This window comes from Nicotiana tabacum, chromosome 6, assembly GCF_000715075.1.
Source record: "Nicotiana tabacum cultivar K326 chromosome 6, ASM71507v2, whole genome shotgun sequence".
Lineage (NCBI taxonomy): Eukaryota > Viridiplantae > Streptophyta > Magnoliopsida > Solanales > Solanaceae > Nicotiana > Nicotiana tabacum.
In genome coordinates this window covers 180,167,592-180,195,360 of record NC_134085.1, presented here as the reverse complement: position 1 = coordinate 180,195,360, position 27,769 = coordinate 180,167,592, and the positions used below count along the sequence as shown (strand labels likewise).

The window sequence follows — 27,769 nt, the reverse complement described above, 5'->3', positions numbered from 1 at the left end:
ACGGCATCTCATCTCTTAACTTTTTGTTAAAATTTTAATTTAAAGTTTTTTGTTTACTGATGCATCAAGAGTGTTTTGCACAATTGCTCTTCCTTTGCCGCTTTAGGATTTATACCTATGCACCGGGAATGCGAAGCCAGGCAGGCGGGATACTTTTCTTTCGTACCCTCGCAGTGAGCAAAATCGCGGTGACTTATAACTACACGGCTTCAAATATTGGGAAGGTGGAAAACCCTAACAATTGAAGGTGGGTTATGACAGCCGAAGGTGTCGGGAGAATGTCGAAGAAGATGGTCACAAGGAGAGAGCTGTTGGACCGATGGAGGGGCATCGAAGAAGACGACGACATTGCATCTGTAGACCTTCTCAAGCGACATCGTTTCCGCCTGCTCAAAGAAGAATGGTTTGCTTCTTCATCATCTTCTTCTTTTTTTCTTGCTCCCAATTCTCGTTCCTCGTAACTTATACGTGTCCACATTTGCTAAACCTTTCACTATCGACCCAAAACTAGCGAAAGAGGGAGACCATGCCAAACTTCCATTTTAAAACAAAGAAAACAATTGTTTGTATACTTCCAATTTAATTAAGTCAGTTTTCCTTTTTGTATGCAGGTTTTCAGATGCATTCAACTACTTGATCTTTTTGCCGGAAGAAAATCATATTTGGTGTGGTTCCTGGGACCTAATGGGACCTCTTCTGGAGACTTTCTATAATTATTTTAAGGATGATCGCAGTGATTCTCCTCTAAAGCTCCTATTGGACAGAACATCTAGGGAAATGCGCCAGTGCACTCAATGTATATGTCAATACCATCAAGCCCAAGAGCTTTATAGTACAGAATACGACTCAAGTTCCATTGGTCCTCTTCTTGAGGTGCTGCGCACTCTTGATGAAGAAAGGATCAGTCAGCATCTTAAAGAGATTAATAGCAGAATAAGATGTGGAGAGTACGACATCGTGCATGACAGCGGAGAAATAGTTAGCGTCATGTTTGAGGTGTTTCCATTTACATTTCTCCTCTTCCTTTATATGAATCACCAATTCATCTTTTGGTTCATTTTCTGCATTAGATATACTGGCATGCTTCTGCAGGAGAAGGATTGTATTCAGTTGTTGCAGCATCCTTAATTTATTTCTAAGAAAAGAGCAAGTTTAGAATTTAGATTGCTCTCAAGCAGAGAAATGGCTGTAGAAAGCTGTTGCAGTAGCAGAGAATTGCGGAAAAATAAAAAAAAAGAAAGGAGAAAGAAGAAGAAGAGAGACACAAGGTAGAAGAAGCAGAGAAAGGGAGGGAAAGGATGGAGAGCTATCAGATACGAGTTTCAAATATATCTTCATTTTAGAACTGCTCAAAATCAATGATAAGTCATGAATATATGAAAGGAAATAACTAGGAGATCTAGTAAACTTCTTACTGCCAGACCAGCTGACACCTGCTAGCAAAAGTGCTGTGAAAGCTTTCCTTAATGGATAGTACTTAAATCTTAATAATAAAGCTACAACTGGGAAATCTAAAACCCTATGAAATAGCAAAAATCAGGAAATAATCAAGCAACTAAAGGATGACTAACAAGGTAATCAAACAACATGGACGTAGAATACCTAAAAACTTTAAGTCTTAAGTTTAAATTCTTGTCATTAGTCTAGTAGGGGATAATCTAAGTGGAGGGAAAAGGGGTTTCCATGAGATGGAAAATCAAAACTTGTTGTGTCCCATCACTTTATTGCCCCCACTTGGGTCAGAAGTCCATGCTACTACTCGACGGAAATGAAAACTATTTTCCCCATACAGGTTCTATATAAGTGGTTGTCTGGTAATGAGCAAGGAATATCTGTCTTTCTGCTAAATAAGACAGATTTGAACTGTCTGGCTATCCAACTTACACCATCTCTAGATGTGCGTTAGCTACTGTGTCAATAGTATGCAATATAACATTGCAAACGACATGGCCAGCACCGATGCACTCTAGTTACAATTTGTACTTTCCCGGATCCCGTGCATAGCGGGAGCTTAGTGCACCGGCTTCCCATTAAGGGCTGCATTGCGAGTGGAATGTTGGGTTGAATTGATAAGCCATGAAGGCTACGTACACATGAAAATCAAGCCTAATTCTGAACAATTTTATGAAACGTTGATTTTCTGCTTCTAGATGATGTAAATGATTACGAGTATCCTTTTTATCAGAAGAAAATAAGATTTAGTTTACTTGGCTGATTTGATCCTACTTTCCATCCATTCTTTTCTTCTTTTTTTCCCATTCTGTCTTGATTTGTGGTCATTGTTTCTCTGTGATTATATAGATCTCTCTTTTTTGAGTTGCAGGTTTTGATGTTCCCAATTTTGTTAGATGATTCTTATTTGGCAAGTGAATTTGAAACATTCATTGACGCAATCGACAAATCTCATGAACTGACCTTGGGTGGACACCAGCAGTATCCGGTTTGATCTGCCTTTCTATGACTTGATGTCTCTACTTCATGTCATGCTTCAGCTGTTTTTGTTATAGTCATCTTCATTTGATTTTGTCATTTTTATATTTTAGGGAGTTTATGCATTACTTTTCCATAAAGGCCGAAGAGCTCGTTCTATAGGTTTGCGGCTGGCTGGACGCATGAGTAAATTGAGGTATTGTTTCTATTGGACTTCGCGTGCAACTATATTCTGTGGTTTGTAACTCTAGCCAATTCTTGTATATGCTGTTGTCATTTTTGGTCGAGCGAACATGGTTTTGATAATAGAGAAGTATAAGGTTATTAAGTTTTCTGAATTTGATTTGAAATCACTTACTTTATCAAAAAAAAGTTCTATGAATTTGATAACAACAACAACAAACCCAGTGTAATTCCACAAGTGGGGTATGGGCCCTATGGGGAACGGTAGTGTGTACACATACCTTACTCTTACTTTGAGAAGGTAGGGAGGCTGGTTCCGGTAGACCCTCGGCTCAGGACAGATAAAAAGAAAGGAGTAACAACAAGCAACAACACCAACAAACCAGTCAGAAAACCGAAGCGAAAGAAATAATGAGATATAGAAATCTAAGAATATGAAATACAAGACTAACACTAAGTCGTACACTAATACTACTGGTATAAACAAGTAAATCGCTTGGCTACCTAACCTTCTACCCTAATTATGAATTTGATATTAATGTCTTATTATTAATGCTATGTAAGAGTACATTGTTCTAGGTTCTTTTAGCTTAAATTGCTAAGCCTGCGATGATTTGTGTCTTCAAATGTTTTTGCAGTTAAGACTAAACATTGTCTATCATTTAAATTGCTTTGCAATATTATTCCTTAGATGAAAGAAAATCTCATGCCTAAAGAAACTTAGATGTAGATATAAATATGTAGGACTCCTTGAGCGTCTAGAACTGTTAATATCACCTTAAAACTTATCTTGACTGCTCACTGTGTTCTGCCATAAATTATGCAAGGACTATTTCATTTCTTTTTTTTTGGAGATGCATATAGCAGGATAGGTGTCTTCTAAACCCATTTTCGGTGGGATTCATAATTTACAATAAAAAGAGGACCATTTAGACGCTTTACTTCTGGATATTTTAAAGGACAGCAAAGCTGGTAATTATGTGGGATATATTGCCTTAGCATATCACGAAACAGCATAGGCACCACTAATAATGGTAGTTTTGGGTTAGTTGGCTTTCCAGTTGAGAATACTAGAATTCTATTTGCAAAACCAATGTGGATGATTTATTGTTGAGAGACAATGGAACTAGAACGGAGGAGGGAACATGTCAGGACATACTCTGTTTTTTTGATAAGTAGGTATATATTATTCACAAAGCACAAAGGCGACAAGGGTACAAAAATGACTTGCCTGATTTAGGGCTGGGCATATATTGGGTAAGACCGATAACCCGAACCGTTAATTGTTTATTGGGTTATCGGTATCGGGTTATTGGGTTAACGGTTCGGTAACGGTTTAGAATTTTTCACTAGTGGATTATCGGTTCGGGCCTCGGGTTACCAATTTTGTTAATGGGTTAACCGATAATCCAATAAGAACTAATAAAATTATGACTTTACCCTTAAGTATATACATATGCTAGGGCTTCAGTTCATTTTCTCCTATTCTTTTTCAGCCGCACTCTTCAGCTGCTTCATTTTCATTCTTCATAGACCTTACTAGTTACTCCTAGCATAAATCTTTAGTCTTATACATTAGGCTTTTAATTTCTATAACAAAATTCATCTTCATATTGGTATTTTTGACGGTTAATGATTCTTTATTTTTTTATTTTCGTTTCTTAATTTTGTGAGCTCACGTTGTGTAGCCTATAACAACTACCAATTTCTCTTTGCACCTATCAATTCTCAATCGACAATCTTCATCAGTTTCGGGATATTTTGAACATTATTCTTTTGCAACTCCAGTGAATTGTCTTCTCTTTTCTGCTTAACTCTAGATTGAGTTATCTTATCGGGCAAACCGATAACCGAACCGATAATGATCGATAACCGATAACGGATATCTTATCGGTTCGATTATCGGTTTATCAAATTTGTAAACCAATAACCAATATGCTAAACCGATAATATTCATAACCGAACCAAACCGACCGATGCCCACCCCTAGCCTGATTAGCTCTGCCCTCGGACAAGACTGCAAGCTTGATAAATTCACTCAGCTGCAAATCCTTTAGGGAAAACTCATCTTAACAATATAGGGAAACTGCAATTAATATAATGTAGGAAACCTATAAATGATTTTTTCTTCTTCAATAGGCTGGCATGCCCATTGACTCCTAATTGAAAAACAAAAGAGAATTATAAGTGAGAGGCCACACGAGTGAGGATTGATCCATTGAGTGTTTCACGAGGAGGAGTTATGTGAAAAGGCTTGTTTCTCCAAGTCCTAGTGAAGTCATTAAAAAAAGTCCACCCTTCTTGAATGAACTCTTTAATAGAAATTCCATCCTCTTTGAATGAATTTTCCTCTCTAAATAAACCAAGCTGGTCCTCTTGGTTCTGCAGGTGGAGCTTGAGGAAGTGGTTGTTTCAGATCCCAAGTTCCTCACATGCAAAACCAGAGACCGAAGGAGAAGCTGCTCCGTGCCAATCTAAGAAGGATCAGCTTGTAAAATAGTCCATGTTCAAGAGATAACTAAGGTAGTTATTAAAAAAAGAAAAGAAAAAAAGAAGTGCAGTTAGCTCATTGTAGCCCGCTTATGCAAATTATGAAAATAACTAGGCTCTAATTTTCTGCCTTGATATCCATTATCAAAAAAAATTTCTGCATTGATATCACAGATTAGCATCCTGAAGTATTTATAGAATAGCCATTCTTTAGGAAAGACTTCCTCTATTTTGAGTTACTAGACCATTGGTAGAAACTAATATGTGCACACCTTATTGATGTTGTTTTTATTCTTGTCTTTCATTGCAGGCAATCAGCAGATTTGGATGCTTTGCAGCCTTTGCTGAAGAAGTACATTTCTTATTTGGCAGCAGACGTGTTGTCATTGTCTAGTCAGAATCCAAGGCCTAGGGTTGAGTTGGATCGAGTAACTGTATGGCTTGGGATCAAAGCATTGTAGGAAGTAGTTGGCTTCTGTTCCCGCGTGCATGAGCTATTGTATTCATCATTTTTATTTTTTCTTATTGTTATCTATCTGTGTCTTGAAGGCTTGGATTCTTGGAGCCTCCAGCATTTGAAGAAGGCATATTAGATCGTTATCCCATTTTTCTGAGTGTTGTTCTTAACCATATCAGTGATGATTCACCAGAATTTTCTTATGCAGTTAATTGTCTGAGATTATTGTTTGAGATGCTCGGTATGTTTTCCATATATACCATTTTAAGGTTCTGAATTTACTCATCAGCTAATACCTGATATATCTCCAATCACACTTTGTTAAGGATATAAGCTTTGGTTGAAGACTTCATTATCTCCAAGTGTGATGCGCAATACACTATTGGGTCAGTGTTTCCACACTCGAAATGAAAAAAGCCATAAGGAAATCTTTGATCTTTTCCAGCCTTTTCTACAGGCATGTTATTCACTCAGCTATGTGATTTAAGTGCTGTGTGGTAATCTTCTTTCTATTGATGCTATCTGTGGTCCTAGTTACCATTTTCCACTCTTATGTGTAAACCCCTGCAGTCTCTTGAAGCTTTACAAGATGGAGAACATGAAAAGCAACGAAGGAATCTTCTTTATTTTCTCCTGCATCAAGTTAGTGTGAGTAGTAACTTCAGCTTGCTCATGAGAAAAAAGGCTTGCCAGGTTATTATCTTGTCATCAACCTAAAGCGTGTTAAATTATTTGTCCTGTCTTATTTATCGCGAGATTCAATATATTGCAGATAGCTCTTCTCATAGTTCACCGAGGTTATACTATGAACCCGCCTTCTCCACCATATGAATGTGCACATATGTGGTATGTACCTAGAGGTTAATTATTTATATGATTGACTGGCTGTTATTTTTGTCCCTTGCATTGGCTACTTTACAGATGTTCTTCATACACAATGTTTAAAAGAGAGAAGCACAACAAATAGGCAAGGTTCATGGGGCTTGAAGCGTATGCTTTTTTGAAGTGAATCGCACAACTTACTAGAAATAGTAAATACCAAAATATATGACTTCAGTACTACAGTAACCAAATTGTATTTTTTGAGTAATTTCAGCATCTGATGTACAATGATACTGATATTATTTCATCTCTTCAAACTTGAAAAAAAAAAGATCCGACTGCTTTTCCTTGGGATCAATTTGTGTGTCAGTGTTTGAAGCAGACACTTTACTAAAGTGCATGGCTTCATCCATGAAGCAATAACCCCTTGTTTCACGTCACTTCATTGCTTTAGGCAACGAAGAGATGACTTTTACTAACCCCGAGCAAACATGGCCAAGAACTTGGTCTTTGCTTTCTGCTAGTTACTTTTCCCTTCACATTATTTCCTCCTTACTGACCTTTCAGAAGTAAAACCGGATTTTGTTCGATTCCCTCTTCATAAAAAAGTTTGCATTATGTTAAAGATGCATATGATAGTTGTTGTCCTATTCATTCTTGTCATTAATTGAAGAAAATTGTTAATTTAAAAATGAAGTTGAGCAAAGTCTATTTGACCTTGAAAGCAAAGCAAAAACATTGATTTTATAAAAGAGAGAGACGACCGGAGAGAAAACAACCTGTCTAGATGATTAAACTCATTATATTGTTGTTTCCTATATATGAGTTGTTAGCCTACTTTAATAAGGTAAGTTACCTGAATTAGAAGGATCCTATTACTTCAAAGTAATCTTTTTAAATTAACACACCATATTATAGAATACTCTACAAATTTTGTGCAATGAATTCTGGGCATATGCTTGATACTTCTTTTCAAGCTGGAGCATATAGGTCATATGTCCAATTATTTTTCTCCAGTATGGTAAACCCTGACGTGTCATGACAAGTCTAACATATAGCTTACGTGCTGTACACATGGCAATGACTGAGACAACGTTTGGCCCATGATTTCGTGCGCCAGTGAGCGGCAGTCACAGTGACAGCGAGTGAGGTTTTGTACAGCAGCGAAACTTAGTACTGTTTGGTTAGTGTATGTCTCATCAAGACAAAGCTCCTGGTATAGGCTGACTTGGAGACAGGATAAGCCCAAACCTTTAAGCAGTTTATTAACCTCTTCCTAAACTTGCTAAAAAATCTTTTCCGTGACCACACATTTGTAACAAATTAGAGAACTTCCGGTGACTATATTGGTCTAGATGCGGATGTTATTTCTCTTGATTCTGATACTCTGTGGATGTGTGGATGTTTGATACTGCATTAAAATGCAAGATGAGAAGAGAGAAACTATTTGTCTTGAACATTGAACTCAATAGAAAGTGACCCTGTTGGAGTTATTCGCCTATTCTAAGATAAGTTACCTTATTTGCAGAATTCTATTAATATGAAATAGTCCCTCCTAATCACTAACAATATTTTAAATTGCATCTCGCTTGTGGTGGGAAGTTTTGGGTTGGTTTGGCCTTCAGTGGGTGATGCCACACACGGTTAAAGAAGCAATGTTTAGTTGGTCTTTCAGAAGGAGGAGGAGAAGATGCATTGGCATGGGAGGCCGCTCCACTTGCGGTTATGTGGATCATTTGGAGAAAGAGAAATAGGAGAGCTTTTGAAGGAATAGAGAAGAATTTTGTACATTTGAGGAGTAGCCTCTTTTCCCTTTATTATGTTTTGATGCACCCTTTCCGTCTTTCTGAGCCGAGGGTCTATCGGAAACAGCCTCTCTGCCCTATCGGGGTAGGGGTAAGGTCTGCGTACACATTACCCTCCCCAGACCCCACTTTGTGGGATTTTACTGGGTAGTTGTTGTTGTTGTTATGTTTTGATGCACCCATGGGATTCCTTAAAGCATAGAAATTGGGGGTGTTTCGTAGAGAACCATATTTTTTTGTGAGATTTCTCCTTTTTTGGTATTTTTCTTGTATGCAGTTACTTATGCCCTTCAGTAATGTAATCTTATTACCTTATCAAAAATAAAATATAAAATAAAATATCTTTTTGATTCCGGGCAATGGATCTAGACATATTCTTGAAAGATAGCGTACTTGAGTATAGTGTTTTAATGAACCTCTCTTCTAGTTCATTGTATTACTTTGTTGGAATTCGCATCATTCGATATGCATATATTCTAAAGTGCTATCTCAAAGCAGCCATATATCCAAAATAATTGACGGAATGTTGGATTCCTGATACATAACTTTGCATTGTCCTACTTAATTTTGCAGGGGACCTTCTCTTGTGTCCTCTCTGAAGGATTCATCGCTTCACAGTTCTCTCCGTCAACCTGCATTTGATGTTGTTCAAATTATTATAGTTTCTGATGCTGCAGCTCTGGTAACTTCAATTCTGAAGTATGGACTTGCTTCAAGTGATGAAAGATGCTTGCCGTTCCAGCTTGATGAAGAAGATGGCCAAGAAAATTTGTTTGGTTGTGATTTTGAAGAAAATGATGACAGTTGTTGGAAGGAATTTAGTTCTCAAGCTGATATATCATCAGATGTATGTGGGGATTGGATGTGCATCCCAATGTTGTGGTTTGAGGTTTTAGTTGAAATTGATCCCTTGGTTCTTCCAGTATCATTTGCTAAGGCTGTTTTCTGGGCTTTGTCACGCCTTTCTTTACTAGAATCTGATAATGACGCTGATATGACACCTTCACTTGGTCATTGGTTGAGAACCTGTGCTTCAGATATCTCTCATGTTTTCAATTGGAAGGTTCCATCTGGTTCAAATGATGGTGGCGAGGGAGTGGAATCTAAGAACTCCATTAAGGTCTCAACAAAGTGTATACCTCTAATTAGGCTTTTCAAGAGGTTTGAGTTGATCCTATGACTAAATGCTGTTGATTATGAGGTTTTGCTAGTGATCGGAAGAATTTCGTTTTCATATAAACATTTTTTCTTGATTATTCTGGAGGTTATTACAGGTTGACTGCTCATTTCATCATTAGAATGGATCAAGGAGAGCTAAGGAAGCAGTGGACCTGGGAGCCCATGATGAGTGACAGTTTGATTCTTCTGCTCATGGATCCCAATGATGTAATATTTTCATTCAAAATGTTCCATTTTGAACAATTGAGTTAGTTTTCGTGTATTTACCTACCAACATTTGCCTCTAAATTGATGCTGTATCCTACTTATCTGGTTGATGCAGAATGCTAGACATGTTGGTCGGTGTATCCTTGAACAAGTTTCAAACACACGAGGCCTAACAAGTGGACTGCAGTTTCTTTGCTCTAGCCCATCTTCACTCTCAGCTACCTTTACAGGGTTAAGACATGGTCTTAAGCTGGTAAGATTTAATAATGAAGGGAATTGCTCTTTTTGAGTGTTAGCCAGCATTGGAATTTATAGCACCCTATCTCTATTTCTTTCGTGCAATTCCTGTACTGTCTTTGATTTCCTTTTCTTCTGGCTTGCATGTTTTCTAAAACTGCCATTGTTTTCCAGTTATATTTGTCTGGCATAATTCTGCTTGTCTCTTTTCCAGGTTCAGTTGGACTGTGTTCTATCAGAATTTCAGACTTTACATCATTTCTTTTTTGTATTGTGCAAACTACTGAAAGAAGGGAATTCATGTACCCAGCCTCTAGTGAGAAAATCATCCGAGGACTCTAGTATCTCAAAATTTTCTTCCCAGGGTGGATTCTTAAAGCAGCCAGTGCTTCAAACTCAAACTGAACACATGGATGCACATAAATCAGTTGTCAGTTTCATTGTATGGGAAAAATTTTGTTGCCTACTCTCAGAAATGGCTTGGATCTCTGTTCAGAAGTGCTTGGCAGCTGGGAAGGTGTTTATAGGTCAAAAACCATCTCAGGTATGGATCTTAGCGTGTTTATCTACTATCTCGTGACATTTCTTTCTTTCCTGGATACGTATATTGTCTACGGCTGTATGATTTCAGGAATTGTATGTTACCTTCTTGTTGTGCAGAATAGGTCGAGAGTGCCTCTGTGGTTTGAAAACCATGATACTAATAATAAAATAGGAGGCTTCCAATAAAAAACGAAAATCATCCCCATCTACCTGTCAAATGCTTCTTGAGTTCCTCTTGCCTCCAAAAACCTCATGAAAGATTAAATACCACCAATTCCCATGTATAAAGTACTATATGATAAAATATTCATCACATTATCTTGTTAATTGCAGTTTGTATCAAAATATTTATCTAGTATAAGAGTGCGTTGTTTTTAGTTACTTTTCCTTATATAAGAAAAGCCAAAAAGTCCAAATATACACTTGAACTTTGTGAAATTAGTACCATATGCCCTCTGTTAATAGCTTGCTTAAAAACAATGTTGCCCTTAATGGACTGTGTCACATATGCCCTTATTATTTAACAGAACTCATTTTATCCATAATGGAGCCATTTCGATGGCACGTTGACTTCCCCTTCGTTCCCCATTTCTCCCATCTTTCTTTTTTTGATAAGGAAAAAAAAAGAAAGATGGGAGAAATGGGGAAAGAAGGGGAAGTCAACGACCTTTCTCCCGTTCTCATAGTCCTTCGATGGAAAAACATGAAATAAAGATAACATTTTGAAATTATCCAAATTTCAGTTTTTCAGTACTGATTCAATGCTTTGTGGTCAAAGAAGATTAAATTCAAGACTGACATCAATGAATAAACTCTCGAAAGGATAGAAAACCCACAACGACTCAGTAATTCTTCTTAATGAATATTTTGAAAAAGACCATTAATTGTTTATATAGCCAAAAGGTTTTCAGAAACTAATCCTAACAAATTATTCAAACTCTCAAGCATATACAACTCTATGTAAAAATGAAAGAGAAAGGCCCCATATCCTAAAAATAATCATCCTAATGGATTGAAGATTTTCACCTTCTTCAAAACCCTACATCTGTTGTCTGTCCAAATTCTGACATAATCATATATGATTTGGAATTCTAATTTTCTCATCCCTATCAAAGTAAAGAGCCCCAGAAATAAGCATGGAAAACTAAGTCTAGTATGTAAATGGTGAAGAATAGAGGGGCGAGCCCATTAGCCCCGAGTCTTGGAGGTTGCAGTTGGCCCTAAGGGTTGGGCCCAGACGGATTTTTGGTCATAAAATTAATGAAAATAAAAAAGCCCCAGAAATATCTGCGGCTGCAAACAACGAAAGCTTATATGTGATTCATATTAGAGTTTTAAATAGAAGGTTTAGTTATTTATATGATTTCTAAAAACGCAACATAAGAACAATGACCTACATGTTGAGATGGTTGAAGAGCTGATACATGAATTGGAGTTGGACTCCATCGAAACACCTCTGATTCCTATCCTTCCAAATGCTCCAATAGCAGAAAATGGCACCATTTTCCAGGTATTTCTGTACTTCCCAACTTTCCACCTTTCCTAGCTAACAAATGCTTCTTTCATACAATCTAGTAATACCCAATGTACTCGAAAATGCACAAATATATGTTCCCAAACCTTCAATGTTAGACATTGAAAAAACGAATGATCTATATTGTCTTTTTTCAATAAGGTAAATGATTTTATTAATAATTGGGGAGAACCCCGTGTACAAGCCATATACCAAAAAAAGAGAACCCACACCAGGATGGTCTCAACAACAAAGGCCCATCCTCTGTACAAATAGGAACCTCATAAAGGACAGCCAGGTGCACTAAGCTCCCGCTATGCGCGAGGTCGGGGTAAGGGCCGGCCACAAGGGTCTGGTGTACGCAATCTTATCCTGCATTTCTGCAAGAGACTGTTTCCACGGCTTGAACCCGTGACCTCCTGGTCACATGAGAACAACTTTACCAGTTACAAATAGGAACCTCATGAGTACACCAAAAAAAAACTAAAAACAAAAGACTACATTCCACCCCTTCAAATGCCCTTCTATTTTCTCCTTTCCAAATAACCCACATAATTGCCTAGGGGGCAACACTCTATGCCCTTGGACTTCTCTTCTCCTTCATACGAGCCCAACTATACAACTCCTCCTTCACTGTGTCCGGCATCACCCATTGCTCCTCAAACAAATTAAGGACCACTCTCCACAAACAACTTACCACTTGACAATGCAATATGAGATGATCTACATCTTCACCCGGCTTTTGCACCTGAAGTACCAACTAACATAGGTGATCCTCCTCTTCTCAAATTTTTCGCTGTTAAAATCACTCCCCTCACTACCAATCAAGCAAAGAAACACACCTTTATTGGTGCTCTAGCAATCCAAATAGAGCAATGAGAAAAAGTATGTTCATCTCTTCCTAATATCAACAACAACAACAACCCAGTATAATCCCACAAGTGGGGTCTGGGGAGGGTAATATGTATGCAGACCTTACCTCTACCCCGAGGGGCAGAGAGGCTGTTTCCAGGAGACCCTCGGCTCAAGAAAGCAACAAGAGACACTATATTAGTACTATCAATAGACTCATAATAAAATAACATAAAATCTATAACATAACATAAAATACCATAAAATAACAAAATAACAGCAATATAAGCAATATAGGAAATACGAGAAAGATGTAAAGTATACTAATAACCAACAGATAAAGCCCATCATCAATAGCTGATCAGTAGCATCCTAAGACTAACTTCTAACTGGCTAGTCTCACTCTAGTGCGCTGTAGAAATATTCACAATTTTCCCCTAACCTACAACCTTAATACTCGACCTCCACAATTCCCTGTTAAGGGCCATGTCCTCAGTAACCCTAAGTTGCGCCATGTCCTGCCTGATCACCTCTCCCCAATACTTCTTAGGTCTCCCGCTACCTCTCCTCGTACCCACCATAGCCAGTCGCTCACACCTCCTCACCGGTGCATCAGTGTTCTTCCTCTGAATGTGTCCGAACCATCTGAGTCTTGCTTCCCGCATCTTGTCCTCCATGGGGGCCACACCCACCTTCTCTCGAATATCTTCATTCCTAATCTTATCCCTCCTTGTATGCCCGCACATCCACCTCAACATCCTCATCTCTGCAACTTTCATCTTCTGGATGTGTGAGTTCTTAACCGGCCAACACTCGGTCCCATACAACATGGCAGGCCTAACCACTGCTCTATAAAATTTACCTTTCAGTAACGGTGGCACTTTCTTGTCACATAGGACTCCCGTCGCTAACCTCCACTTCATCCACCCCACCCCTATATGGTGTGTGACATCCTCGTCGATCTCCCCGGTCCCCTGAATAATTGACCCAAGGTACTTGAAACTATCCCTCTTAGGGATGACTTGAGAATCAAGCCTCACTTCCACTCCCGCTTCCGTCGGCTCGGCCCCAAATTTGCACTCGGGGTATTCCATTTTCGTCTTGCTCAACCTGAAACCTTTTGACTCAAGGGCATGTCTCCAAACCTCTAGCCTCTCGCTGACGCCGCGTCGTGTCTCGTCAATTAGGACTATGTCATCAGTAAATAACATGCACCATGGCACCTCCCCTTGAATATGATGCGTTATGACATCCATCACCAGGGCAAATAGGAAAGGGCTGAACGCATACCCTTGGTGCAACCCCATAACAACCGGAAAATGCTCGGAGTCGCCTCCTGTTGTCCTAACCCGAGTCTTAGCTCCATCATACATGTCCTTAATCACCCTAATGTAGGCAACCGAGACCTCTTTAGCCTCTAAGCATCTCCATAAGACCTCCCTAAGAATCCTGTCGTACGTTTTCTCTAGATCGATAAACACCATGTGGAGATCCTTCTTCTTATCCCTGTATTGTTCCACCATCCTCCTAATAAGGTGGATAGCTTCTGTGGTAGATCACCCCGGCATGAACCCGAACTGGTTGTCTGAAATAGACACCGTCCTTCGCACTCTCATTTCTACCACTCTCTCCCAGACTTTCATGGTATGACTTAGTAATTTGATACCCCTATAGTTGTTACAGCTCTGGATATCGCCTTTGTTCTTATACAACGGAACCATTGTGCTCCACCTCCACTCTTCAGGCATCCTATTAGTCTTGAATATAACATTAAACAACCTAGTAAGCCATTCCAAGCCTGCTATACCCACACACCTCCAAAGTTCAACCGGAATTTCATCTGGCCCGGTAGCTCTGCCCCTCCTCATCTTACGCATTGCCTCCATGACCTCATCGACCTTAATGTCCCTACAATCACTTAATTCATGGGGGTTGTCGGTATTCCTTAATTCACCTAGTACAATATCCTGATCCCCTTCCTCATTTAGAAGTTTATGAAAGTAGGTCTGTTATCTCCTCTTAATCTGGTCATCCCCTATCAAAACTTTGCCGTCATCATCTTTTATGCACCTCACTTGGTCCAGATCCCGAGCCGTCCTCTCTCTCACCTTAGCGAGTCGGAGTAACTTCTTCTCCCCGCCTTTGTTCCCTAATTCCTCATACAAACGAGCAAAAGCTGTCGTCTTAGCCTCCGTCACTGTCATCTTCGCCTCCTTCCTAGCTACCTTATATCTCGCAATTTTCTCTCTCTTCTCCTCCTCGCCAGTGCTCCCTACTAACCGCAGGTAAGCCACCTTCTTCGCTTTCACTTTACCTTGGACAACTGCATTTCCACCACCAGTTTCCTTTGTGGCCACCGGTGCGGCCCGAAGATATCCCTAACACCTCTCTCGCCGCCTTCCTTATATAGTCCGCCGTCGTCGACCACATAGTGTTTGCGTCCCCACTACTTCTCCAAGCTCCCATTGCCGACAACCTTCCTTCCAACTCCTGAGCTTTATCCTTAGTCAATGCGCCCCACCTAATCCTCGGGTGGCCTCGTACTGACCTCTGCTTCCTCCTTATCATAATACTAATGTCCATCACCAAAAGCCTATGTTGCGTTGCAAGGGTCCCACCTGGGATAACTTTGCAATCCTCACACAACCTTCTGTCGCATCTCCTAAGGAGGAGATAGTCAATCTGAGTCTTCGCCACCGAACTTTGGTAAGTAACCAAATGCTCCTCCCACTTCGGAAAACTTGAGTTCGCAATCACTAGATCGAATGCCTTGGCAAAATCCAGCAGCGAAGTGCCCCTCTGTTCCGTTCCCCGAAACCAAAGCCGCCATGCACCTCAGTATAACCACCTGCAGACGACCCAATATGACCATTGAAATCCCCTCCTATGTATAACCTCTCGGAAGGCGGAATACTACGAACGATGTCATCCAACCCCTCCCAAAAGCGCCTTTTAATCTCCTCATCCAAGCCTACTTGCGGCGCGTACGCGCTAACGACATTTAAAGTACACTCACCCACCACCAATTTAATAGTCATTAGTCTATCATTCACACGCCTGACCTCTACCACCGACTCTCTAAGATGTCTATCTACCAGGATTCCCACTCCATTCTTACCCCTCACGACTCCAGAGTACCACAACTTATACCCATCCGCGTTTTTCGCCCTCGATCTGACCCACCTAGTCTCCTGGACGCACGCTATATTAATCTTCCTCTTCTGAAGGATCTTTGCCAACTCTATAGACTTACTCGTTAGCGAACCTATGTTCCATGACCCGATTCTCAACCTATAGGCTCCCTTGCCCCCTCTACCTCCCCTGCCTCCCGACCCACACCCTGACCCCGGCCCCACCCTTTGCCCCACACTCTGCCCCACCTGAGGACATGCCTTTAATCTATCATCCCAGACTGCAGCCACTACGCCTACGACAAATCTAAAGAAGGCTCGCTAGAGCACATCGGACAACGAATCAAACTAGAAGGAAACAAGTGACTACCAGTACACTAGTTGAATGCTTTAACTATTGTGAACTAAAGTAACATCAATTTAGCTAACACCAAAAGGGAAACAGTAGAACGGGAGGTACCAATTCCCGAGAACCAAACCTGTGTTGATTTGCAGTACTCAATGTACTTGCAAGCTCACGTACCGCTTCCCACCGCCCTTTGCTGACGCTCGTCCAGGTTGCTCTCCTTTGCTAGTGCTCGTGCGCCCAACTTGCCTCCAACAACTTCGAGAATTTCCCTGAAAACACAGAAAATACCACAACCCAAAAACCAAAAAGGGCCGTCACCGCTACCACTGGTGTAGCCCCGAAAGTAACTAATAGAGAATGGGTTAGTATTCTTCGGACCAATAATGGTCAGATCTGGCTTTTATCGTGGAGACCAAACATGAGAAGGAAACGATGGACCTAGATCAGCGAGCTCCACAGGTCACTTGAAAACGAGATCTAATTGAGCAAAGCTTTTCAGCAAATTTAAACCCAGAAGATGAAAAACCAAGGGCGTAGCTCAATTGAGTGGTGTTTGGAAAATAGATCAACAGTAGCAAGAGCCAAGAATAATAGTTTTATGTGGAAAATGCCAAAATAGATTAGCTAAACTGCAGAAATGTTAGCTTGCTGGAATGACCCAGGTATTCTACTGAGGCAGAAGCATTGGTGGAGGTTGATCCTAGCATGTATTTGGTGGACAATTTGGTTGGAGAGAAATTCAAGATGCTTTGAAGATAGAGCTAACACTGAACAGAAGATCAAGACGAATTGTATATTTTTGTTTCACTTTTGGTGTAAAGAAGCTCTGGTAGAGGATGTAGAGTCTATAGTGGATATTATTGGGTCTTTGTAACTACCACAAGTCTGGGTTTGCGTTTTTGCTCTTTTTCGAGGGTCTTGTAACTATCTTTAACATTTAGCATAATCTTTATGCTAAAGGTTTTTCTACTTAATTTATAAAATTTGTTACCTTCTCAAAAAAAAAAAATGTTGTACAACCATACAAATATCTATTGCTTGTTTTAGACCACAAGTTTCAAAAGTCTTTTTTTCTTTCTTAAACTACGTGTCCAGTCAAACATCCGCCACATAAATTGGGACGGATGGAGTACTCTCCATTGCAATTAAACTTTACGGCATTATCGCAGAATCTAGAATTATCTAAACAAACTGATGATGGAAGTCAAAATTGTAAACAAAAGCAGAAAAAAGTAGCTTTATCACATGGTATGCAATGTTGGGAGTAACTCTTACTACTGGCGACTTAAGAAGGGGAGGTCGCATTGTTGTTAGTTTGTGTTGATTGTGCAAAAGCGAAGGGGAAGAAGTGAATCGCCTCCTAATGCATTGCAGCTTTGCCTCGGAATTATAGTCATTATCTTCTCTGCCTTCAACTTCTAGTTGGTGTTCCCAAAGGAACTGTGGTTGAGAAAATGGAATGTTGTAATGAATCAGCCGGATGCAGAACGAAGAAAGACTTGAAAATTGCAACTTTATGTCCTTTTGGCTAATATGGAGAGAGGAACAAAATAACTTTTAAAGAAGCGGAGAGTTCAACTCAAGATGTTAAAAATTCTCTTTTATTTCATTTGATTTTTTGGTGTAGAGAGGAAATACCATGTTGTACTGATAGTAGGAAGGTTTTTTTTGGATTATAACATTTTCGTGTTTAAGAGCGTTGTACTTTTAAGTTTTATCACCATCTTGGTGCATATCAATAAATTTATTTGACTTATGAAAAGAAGATATTTGCTTAAAAAGTAAAATCGTTAAGTATTGCAGTTCTCGGTTGAAGGAAAAAATGAGTTTATTCTTTTAGCATTTACGGTTCATATAGCTGAGATTTGGTAAGGAACGATATTTACTATTTCTACAAGTTTGAAGGATAACAAGGGCAAAATTTTCACATGTGGGGGTGATAATGCATGGTTTTCTAAACCACATGATGGCTCTTAGCCTTCTCCACCTCCTAAGTCATCAGCTTCATATACTTGTCTAGATCTGCTGTTTTTTTTATTTTTTTGGATAGCGGAGTATGAATTTCTGTCACATATATGGAAGTGTATTGTCCCTGTTTTCTCTTATTTTGTGGATAGCGGAGTATGAATTTCTGTTACATGTGTGGAAGTGTATTCTGTATTGTCCCTGTTCTCTCTTATCCTCGATGTGGTCCGGCATTTGAATTATCTGTTGAGTTCTCTCGAAGTATCACTTCATTTCTATGAAAATGAGATTTCATTACTCGTTAGTACCAAAAGAAAGATTAAAACAAGGGATGATTGATTTTGTTGAAGTTTTACTGTACTGATAAATAAATGATTGATTTTGTTGAATTTGAAGTGTTAAAATATGGCCTACAGAGTGTATACATTGCATCTTCTTGATGCCAGTAATGAAACAACTTATCTCATTAAAAAATATGGTGTACAGACTTTTGAAAAATTTCCGGATGCATTTGGCCAATAGCTGAGTACTTTGTTGGAAAATATGAATGCTGAGGATGTAGAAATCTTCTTTTATTCACGACTAAAAACTTTGATGTGCAATTCTGAACCAAAGTTTTTCTGCAATTTTAAAACGAAGTATGCTTTCTTCTTATTCCAGATGACCTGCATCAGATTATTAGAGACCCTTCCTGTGGTTTTCAGAAGGCTTTGCAATGATCCAACTACAGTGCTTAATAATGCAGTGACACAATGTCTTCGTAATCTGATAGATTGGGGGCATTCACCACTTGCAGTAGTGGTAAGATATTGGAAAGATGCGTTAATTTCATTGCTGATTCTAATTAAAGCATCATGCAGTGGTGTCCCTGCCTCATTAGTTGCAGATATTGAGAAAATTATTTTATGTGGTGAGTTTGTTACTCTGTTTGTAAAGTTATCCTGGGGGTTCTTGTCTGTTGTGCCATTATGATAATGAGTTTCTTAGATAAAATTCCTTTTACCACGTTGCTGGATTGCAGATAATATTCCAATGAGTGAGTTGACCAGACAAGCTGCTCGGCTTTCTGTTTCACTTGTGGATGGGAGTTCCACTGACTTGACAAAAGCTAGTGTTGTTTCCAAATGTTTGTCTGATGTAGAATCTGTGCTTGCTGACAAATCTTTATTTGAAACAGCGAAGCCTTTTAGTGGGGAGGTTAAAAAAGTGCATGTTCTGGACTTGAAAACATTAGTTGGTGAGGAAAGAGTTAATTTGGTAGTTCATTCAGGTGATAAAAGAGAAACAGATATTTCTGCCAGTGCAGATATTAATTCTTGTGTCAGCTTTAATCCTAAACCTGTTGGCCATATTGCTGGAAGAGGTTTGTATTCTGATCCTGTGAAAGGAATTGACTCCAAGAAGATTTCTCAGCCAGTAGATCTTTGTTTGGATCTGGATATACCACTTGAATTAGATGCACTGCAGGCGGGGAAGGAATCTTCTCTCGTCAAATCAAAAGCTGTAGAGCCTAAGAGCAAGGAAACTGATATCAAGTGCCGTTTGAATTGTACAAATTTGATTTCAAAAGAAGATAGTTCTGTCGCCTCTCAGCTTTATTCTGCTCTAGGGAGCTCATCTGATGGAGGTGTGAGTATCAAAGAAAATGATGGGGAAGGTGATCGGGTTATGAAAACTAATAATACAGTCCTGAAAGAGATTGTAAGTGAAAACAAAAGTGATCGGGAGTTAGCTTTCCTCACTTCAGCTAGGCGTCAACAATCATTCTCCATAAAAGCAAGTCTCTCTGGTCCAAAACGGAAAGTCATTCAACTCAGCTTACCAGTTGAAAATAGGTCTAACGTTTTGAGATTGGATGATGGAGTGAAAAGATTTAAAGCTGTGAGGCTTGATGACTGGTATAGACCTATTTTAGAGTTCGATTACTTCTTAACAGTTGGATTAAAAACTGCAGGTGAAGGAAAGAATGATAGTTTGACTAAATTAAAGCAGGTTCCTGTTTGTTTCCAATCTGCTGACGAATATGTTGAAATTTTTCGACCACTTGTACTGGAGGAGTTCAAAGCACAACTGCAGAGTTCCTTTCAGGAGATAACTTCTCTAGAAGAGATGTCTTGTGGTAGTCTGTCTGTTATGTCAGTTGAAAGAATTGATGATTTTCACTTCATTCGCTGTGTTCACGAGGATGTTGATTCAGCTGGTTCTAAAAGCTGCTCCGAAAATGATCTTTTTTTGCTTACAAGACAACCCCTGAGGAATTCTTCTCATGATATTCACATGGTTGGAAAGGTGAACCGTTTTCTTATTTGCATAGGCTTCTTTAGTTGAACTTCATTACGTTATGACCAGTTATTGGTGGATATTTACATTAAATTGGTTGCTGTTGGTATGGCACTTGTTGATTTTTTTTTTCAGTGCATAAACTCAGTATATGTTTTCTGTCTTTAGGACATTGGGGGGCCGGGGGGTATTATTGATCACTATTAATGAGTGCATTAGCTCCTTTTAAATCCTACCTCCCCCTTGTTCGACTTTTCATTGAAAACCGTGTACCATCAATTAGACATTTAGATGTGAATGTCTGGGTGCTGTGGTATTGAAGCATCCTGACTGTTTGCAGGTGGAAAAGCGTGAAAAAGATTGTAAAAAGAGATCAAGTATCCTACTCATCAGGGTGTACTTGCAAAATAGACCTCATCTGATCCGAGCTCGAAAGCTTCTCGTAGAGCGCAGCAAATGGTGCATTAGTCGTCTAATGACCATAACTTCTCAAGTACGAGAATTTCAAGCATTGTCGGCTATTAGGGGAATTCCTTTGCTTCCTGTTATCTTGAATCCCAGCAGTTACGATCTTTGTAAACATCACAGTGAGAGTTTTTATAAACTATCTAGACCCTTGCAGCAAGTCCTCAAATCGGCATATAATGGCAGTCAACTGGAAGCTATTAGTGCTGCTATTGGACCTTTTGATCCTAAAAGGGAATTTCAGTTGTCCCTAATACAGGGTCCTCCAGGTGTGTTATTGTTATCTATTTCTTTTTATTCATTGTGCTGTGCAATTTTTTTTTCTCTGTTCATTGTTGGATAACTTCTATTAGGTACCGGGAAAACCAGAGTGATCGTAGCCATTGTCAGTGCGTTGCTTGCTTTCTCTCAAGTGGACACCAGGAGATCATCAAGTGGAGGTCCAAAGTCTACTGGAATGTCTTGCACTGCTTCAAGACAGCGGGTTTGTCAAGCTGCAGCTGTTGCTAGGGCATGGCAGGACGCAGCCTTGGCTAGACAACTTAACGAGGATTTAGAGAATGATAAACCAATGGGAAACAGCATTAAGAGAAGAATACTCATCTGTGCACAATCAAATGCTGCAGTAGATGAACTAGTTTCAAGAATAACCAGTGAAGGTCTTTATGGTAGTGATGGGATGATGTACAAGCCTTATATCGTTAGAGTAGGTAATGCAAAAACAGTTCATGCTAATTCATTGCCGTTCTTCATTGATACACTTGTTGATCACCGCATAGCTGAGGAGAAAATGAATGCAAGTGATTCAAAGAATGACGCCGACAAGGATACTTTGACATTCTTGCGGTCTAATCTTGAGAAGTTGGTTGATACTATCAGATGTTATGAAGCTAAAAGAGCTAGTTTACGGGATGGAAATTCTGATTCCAACTGTTTATTAGAAGGAGACACTGATAAAGCAGATAATGCAAAGGAATTGTCCGATGCCGAAGTCGAAGCAAAGCTGAGAATATTATATGAAAAAAAGAAATCAATATACATGGATCTCGCTTCTGCTCAGGCACGGGAGAAGAAAACTAATGAAGAAGCAAAAGCTCTTAGACATAAATTACGGAAGGCTATACTAAAAGAGGCTGAGATTGTGGTGACTACACTGAGTGGTTGTGGTGGAGATCTTTATGGGGTTTGTGCAGCATCTGTGTCCGGCCAGAGATTTAGCAGTTCATCCGAGGGTGTCCTATTTGATGCAGTTGTGATTGATGAAGCTGCTCAAGTATGGAATTGTTTTTCGTTTATTTCTTTCTTTTCCCCTGGTTTCTTTTTCTTTCTCCATTTGATGTTTATAGGATGGATTACCATTCATGTTTACCTAATAATTTGCCTTTTGCAACTTTCAGGCTCTGGAACCTGCTTCCCTCATTCCACTTCAGCTCTTAAAATCAAAGGGAACTAGATGTGTCATGGTAAGCTTTGGACGGATATAAATTGTAATGAAGGTTATTAATATTAACTGAAGAGTAATTTTGGTGTTGAAGGTGGGTGATCCAAAGCAGCTTCCAGCCACAGTTCTCTCTAATATCGCCAGCAAATTTTCCTTCCAATGTAGCATGTTTGAACGCTTGCAAAGGGCTGGTTATCCTGTTACCATGCTCACACAACAGGTAGTGTACACTCAAACTTCGTATACTAGTTTCAAAATATACCTCCAAGATTTTGGGATGACTATAGGTTGCATGAGACAGCAGCCAATTGATGTGAAATGAAAGAACTATTGCTGTGATGGTGCTTCCAATAATTTCATATTGCAGTTTTCTTGATCAACTATCTGCTGGTTAAATTGTTTGCTCTTGGTCAGCACTAACCGTTAAACATTGCATCATTTGTCTTTAATAAAGGATATGGTGTCTGTACTTTTTTCGATCCCCAAAGTGTTAACAAATGCGGTTATCTTCATGTCTACCAAATGTCAAAAATAAGGAATATATGGTGCCTGGTTGTTGTACAGTTTTTTTGGGTTTTGTTTTATCAGCACCTAGAAAATATCGGTCATCTAATGGTTTCTGTAAATGGCAGTATAGGATGCACCATGAGATATGCCGCTTTCCTTCTTTCCATTTTTATGATGGTAAGTTGGTTAATGGAGACCAGTTGTCCAGCAAAGTTGCATCATTTCATGGGACTAAGGGCCTTGGTCCCTATGTATTCTTTGATGTTGTTGATGGCAAGGAGCTCCATGATAAAAAATCTGGCACATTGTCGCTCTACAACGAGTGTGAGGCTGATGCTGCAGTTGAAGTGTTAAGATTTTTCAAGAATAGGTACATTTCTTTTGGTTTTCTGTTCTAAAATTCCACTTTCATTGTTTTTAAGCTGTACATCTTGTGCCATATTTAGGTTCCCGTCTGAGTTTGTTGGTGGAAGAATTGGTATTATAACTCCTTACCGGCGCCAGCTTTCTCTATTACGCTCACGATTTTCAAGTGCATTTGGATCTTCTATCACCGCTGACATGGAGTTCAATACAGTTGATGGTTTTCAAGGTCGAGAAGTTGATATAGTTATACTCTCCACAGTGAGGGCACTCGAGGCATGCTCGACTGCAGCACAGGTTAATGCTGGCCGTATTGGTTTTGTGGCTGATGTAAGGCGGATGAATGTTGCTTTGACTAGGGCAAAGCTTTCTTTGTGGATCATGGGGAACACAAGGACATTGCAGACGAACCAAAGCTGGGCAGCTCTAGTGAAGGATGCAAAAGAAAGAGAATTAGTGATGGCACTTAAAAGACCATATAATTCTACTTTTACCTCAGTTGATCTGGAGAAACATTTGACTTTAGAAAACCCAGAAAATTGTTCAAGGAAGTTGAAGCATGTTAAAGGGGATGAAGTCACATGTGAGCGTACGGATAGACAAAATAAGAATGTAAAGCATGTGATGGAAAGGAAAAGAAAAAACACGAGCTCTGGAGCTCCAATTGACACTCTAATATGTGCTGATCTGTCTGGAAAAAATGTTGAGGGAAAACAGAGAACTAAAGATGAAAGCAGTCTTTTGTTGAAAAAGGATCTCGATAATTATGATGGAAGAAATGCCAAGGATGTGCATATTTTGCACGGGGAAAATCAATCAGAATCAAGTGAAAGTTGTGAAAAGATCAGTAAGAAGCACCGGAAAGAGAGGAAAGCTCATGGCCTTCGCGGAAAACAATGTGAAACATTAGAGAGTGGGCATTCAAAAAAGTCAGGGGGTGATAATTATAAACGTTCAATATCAGTTGCATCTGAAAGATGTCAAGAACCTTTGGTACACGATGACAAACAGCGGGACACCAGAGGTTGGAAGAAGCCTCCTAAGGCAACTCTTATGCAGAAGGATGCGGAAGATGGAGTTGGAGCTTGTAATCAGGTTAAAAAACTTAATCATACAATATCAGAGAGGAAACAACAACGTGATGCCGTTGATGCTCTTCTGTCTTCAGCACTAATATCTTCAAACAAGTCTAGGTCCTCACTAAGATCTGTGCCTGCCAAAAGGATGAGTTCACCAAATGCTAGTGGCCCTCCAATTAGACCACCTAAACAAAATAAGGTAAAGTTACATTTTGCTCCTTCCATCCCATGACGGAAGTCCTTGTGCACTATCAACGGTTAATATGACTATCTGACGAGTTAAAGTCACTAGGCGGTGAAGTTAAATTTCGACAGAAGTTTAGATGTTCGTCAACTATGTGATAAATGCGAGCTTTTCAAACTTTGCACATTTGAAAATGTTAAAATATTTAAAAGAACCGTTATTTATAACTAATTAAGTTGGATTCTTGAATGAGTAATAGGTCATTCAGCCTAAGATGGAGGGAGTATCATTTTAATTTTTACCAACAACAACAACGATTACACCTCAATCCCAAGCTAGTAGGGCCAACTATACGAATAGTCAAATTCGTTTTACTCTATTTGGACCCATTTCATCCTAATACTAGTAAAACTTAAAACTAAAAGTTCTTGACATTTTTCTCTACCAAACTAATAGCTAAATAGACCAAAAGACGCTTACCAAACCAGACCTAGATTGAGGGTACCAACTATTCTAAGCTTCAATCCTAATTAGTTGATATCTCCTATTTCATTAGTCCACATGATATCTAGATTGCCGGTTTTCTGATACTACCTCTTTCCATGTGATTTAGGTCTACCTAGTTTCATTTTAATATCTTCATTCACTAGTGTCATACTTATTGATCGGTGACAACCTCGTTTTATTCTTTGTATGGTAGTTGTATCTTCTACTCAATATGTGCTACTTGTACCTTCTATCGCCTATGATCATTTTCAATCTGTCTAATCTTGTGTTACTGCAAATCCATCTTAACATTTGCTTTTCTGTGGCACTCATCTAGTTTATATGTTGGACCTTAGAGGGCTAACACTTTCTTCTATATAACATTGCTAGTCTCATAACCTTTCTATAAAGCTTGCTTTTTCACTCTGATAGGTATTTCCTATTGCATAGCACTGCCCCAGGATTCCTTCATTTTAGCCCTCTTATTCTATCCAACCATTCTACTAGAGTACGGAGCCTAGATACCAAAATCGTATATATTTAGGTATCACGATCTTGTCACTCTAGCGTGGTTCTTTTACTAAAGTGCAGATAGTACTAATTGTAAAATTATTATTCTCTAGCTTGGTTCTTCATAGTTTAATTTTGCTCGAGTCGGTAGCTGGCTTTTTTAAACACTGTCTGCAACTAGCTTGCGCTATGATATCTTATCCTTATACATTGGTTAGCTTATCCATAAATAAATGAGGGCTCAAGCCAGAGCTTTGATGTAAATCTACAATCACGGAAAATTCCCATGCATCTCCTTAACTTTCTCACCCTTGTGATGGATCATTTGTGCATATACATTATGGCATAAATATTACTCCCTCCATTTCAATTTATGTGAACCCATTTGATTGGGCACGAAGTTTAAGAAAAGAGAGAAGACTTTTGAACTTGTGGTGTAAAATGAGGCACATATATTTTGTGTGGCTATAAATCATTGCATAAAGGTAAATTGTTTCCAAATAAGGTAAGGGGTCATTCTTTTTGGCACGGACCAAAAAGGAAATAGGTTCGCATAAATTGAAACGGAGGGAGTATATAAAGAATATGAGTCCTTTCTTCTCTGGTACACCCCAAAAGACATTCGTGTGATGGATCATATGTTTGCTGTAGGTGAATGAATATCAAGTGGAGATACTTTTTATTCTAAATTTCTCTTCTTTGCAAAGATGCAATTCCTGTTATAGATCTAGCAAGCATAAATCTGAATTGTTCACTATCCTCCTTGTAGTGTTATAAGTATATGCTGTATCATTCTGTACAAAGGTTTCATCATATGACGTCACAGGTTTAATAACACATTGCACGGCTTCATCGTTCTTATATCACACTCAAAGTACTCTTTCTCCACATGTTTGGCCAGTTTCCACTGCGTAATATATGGTTGAATAGCTTGGTGCCATGCTGCTCCAACCACTGCTTAAAGTTTATCTTCTGTGGATGTATGCTGATCTTTAAAGTTATCCTCCAAGATTTGAGTGGAGCAATTCGTCATAATAACATCTTCTCTCTCTGTTCTCACTTTTTTCTGTCAAAACTTGGGGAATTGTCCTTAATACACTTATCATATTTTAAATTTGGACACCTTTCTCTATCATTCGTGCTAGCTTTGTGTTTCTTTCTCCTTGTTCAATGTCCCTAACTTTTTGGTACACGTCATCTAGAGTCTTACCTAAGGCGTTGGTAGCAACCTTCTTAGGTTCTCTCTTAACTTTGTTGCACTCTTCAAAGATTTTACCATCTTTTGCTTTCCGTAACTTCCTATACCACAATAGCTCTTTGTACTTATTCCACCACCATGATTCTTGTGGTTGAGGTTCTAGGTCTTGAGGCACATCTAGAACTTTACCAATGCATTTGGTTTATTATGCTGAAGGTATTATGTTACTTTTGGCTGTTTGAGAAGTATCTTTTTTTACAGTTAAGCTGGGGACTCTATTCCTATTAAATGGAGGTTGCACTTCTTTTTAGCCTTGGGAATTTTGATACACTGATACTATCTGTGTCTTTCCAAGTATGGTAGCATTTGTTGATACTATCTCTGTGGATGTTCAACATTCAAAAGCATACCATAAACCTAGTTATTGACTAGCATTCTGACTTTCCAATATTCAATAATTATGCCCTCTGCCCAGACCCAATTTTCTGATGCAGTTGGACTGTTTGGCTGCACATATTTGCTTTGACTCACTATAGTAGGCTGTTGAATGTGTTTTTTAGTCTGTAAGCAGTAGTGTCCTTGGTTCTTTCTGCATCTAATCAAAACATTTTACTTTTATAGAACTAGCAGCAACTTCTTCTTATGGAAGGACAGTCCGATTCATCAAGGTGGTTATGAGGTGTGCATTCCAGAGTCATCAGTTGAAACATTTGAGATGTGCAGGTTAGAGTAGTTTTCCTTCTTCAGAGTTCCCAGTCAATGAAGATATAGGAGTTTCCTTTTCTGTTTTGTTTCAACAAGGTAAGGCTAAGTGTTCCCTAAGAAATCTTCAACAATTGAAGGTGTGATGTTGGAAAATTGTTCAAAATTGATCATCCTGGATGTACTTCCTTTTCATGTTTCTGCTCTTTTGAGGTAGTGTGCCCTGAAAATGGCGTTTGGTGGCTTTGATTGTTTTCTCTGCAGATAAAGTTCGTATATATCTGTGAATCAAATAGTTGATAGCTGCAAATTACTCCGATTCCTTGTTAGTAGTTCTTTTTGGTACATGAATGGGCTGGACTGTATTTTTTTCTACCGTCTTAAAATTTAT

General features: G+C 39.1%; 1 protein-coding gene across 1 annotated transcript; it reads left to right on the top strand.

The window, feature by feature from the left end:
* LOC107793267 (uncharacterized) lies at positions 1–27,608 on the top strand. The gene is made up of 22 exons (XM_075256055.1): positions 1–403; positions 612–996; positions 2,324–2,440; positions 2,544–2,626; positions 5,414–5,560; positions 5,653–5,801; positions 5,887–6,017; positions 6,131–6,253; positions 6,333–6,406; positions 8,761–9,348; positions 9,462–9,573; positions 9,689–9,826; positions 10,025–10,354; positions 18,824–19,073; positions 19,185–20,452; positions 20,784–21,177; positions 21,262–22,181; positions 22,306–22,371; positions 22,444–22,569; positions 22,982–23,226; positions 23,303–24,497; positions 27,298–27,608. Exons 1-22 carry the CDS (start codon positions 255–257, stop codon positions 27,301–27,303), a joined length of 6,996 nt encoding a protein of 2,331 aa, XP_075112156.1. The 5' UTR covers positions 1–254; the 3' UTR covers positions 27,304–27,608.
* Positions 27,609–27,769: the final 161 nt, after the last annotated feature.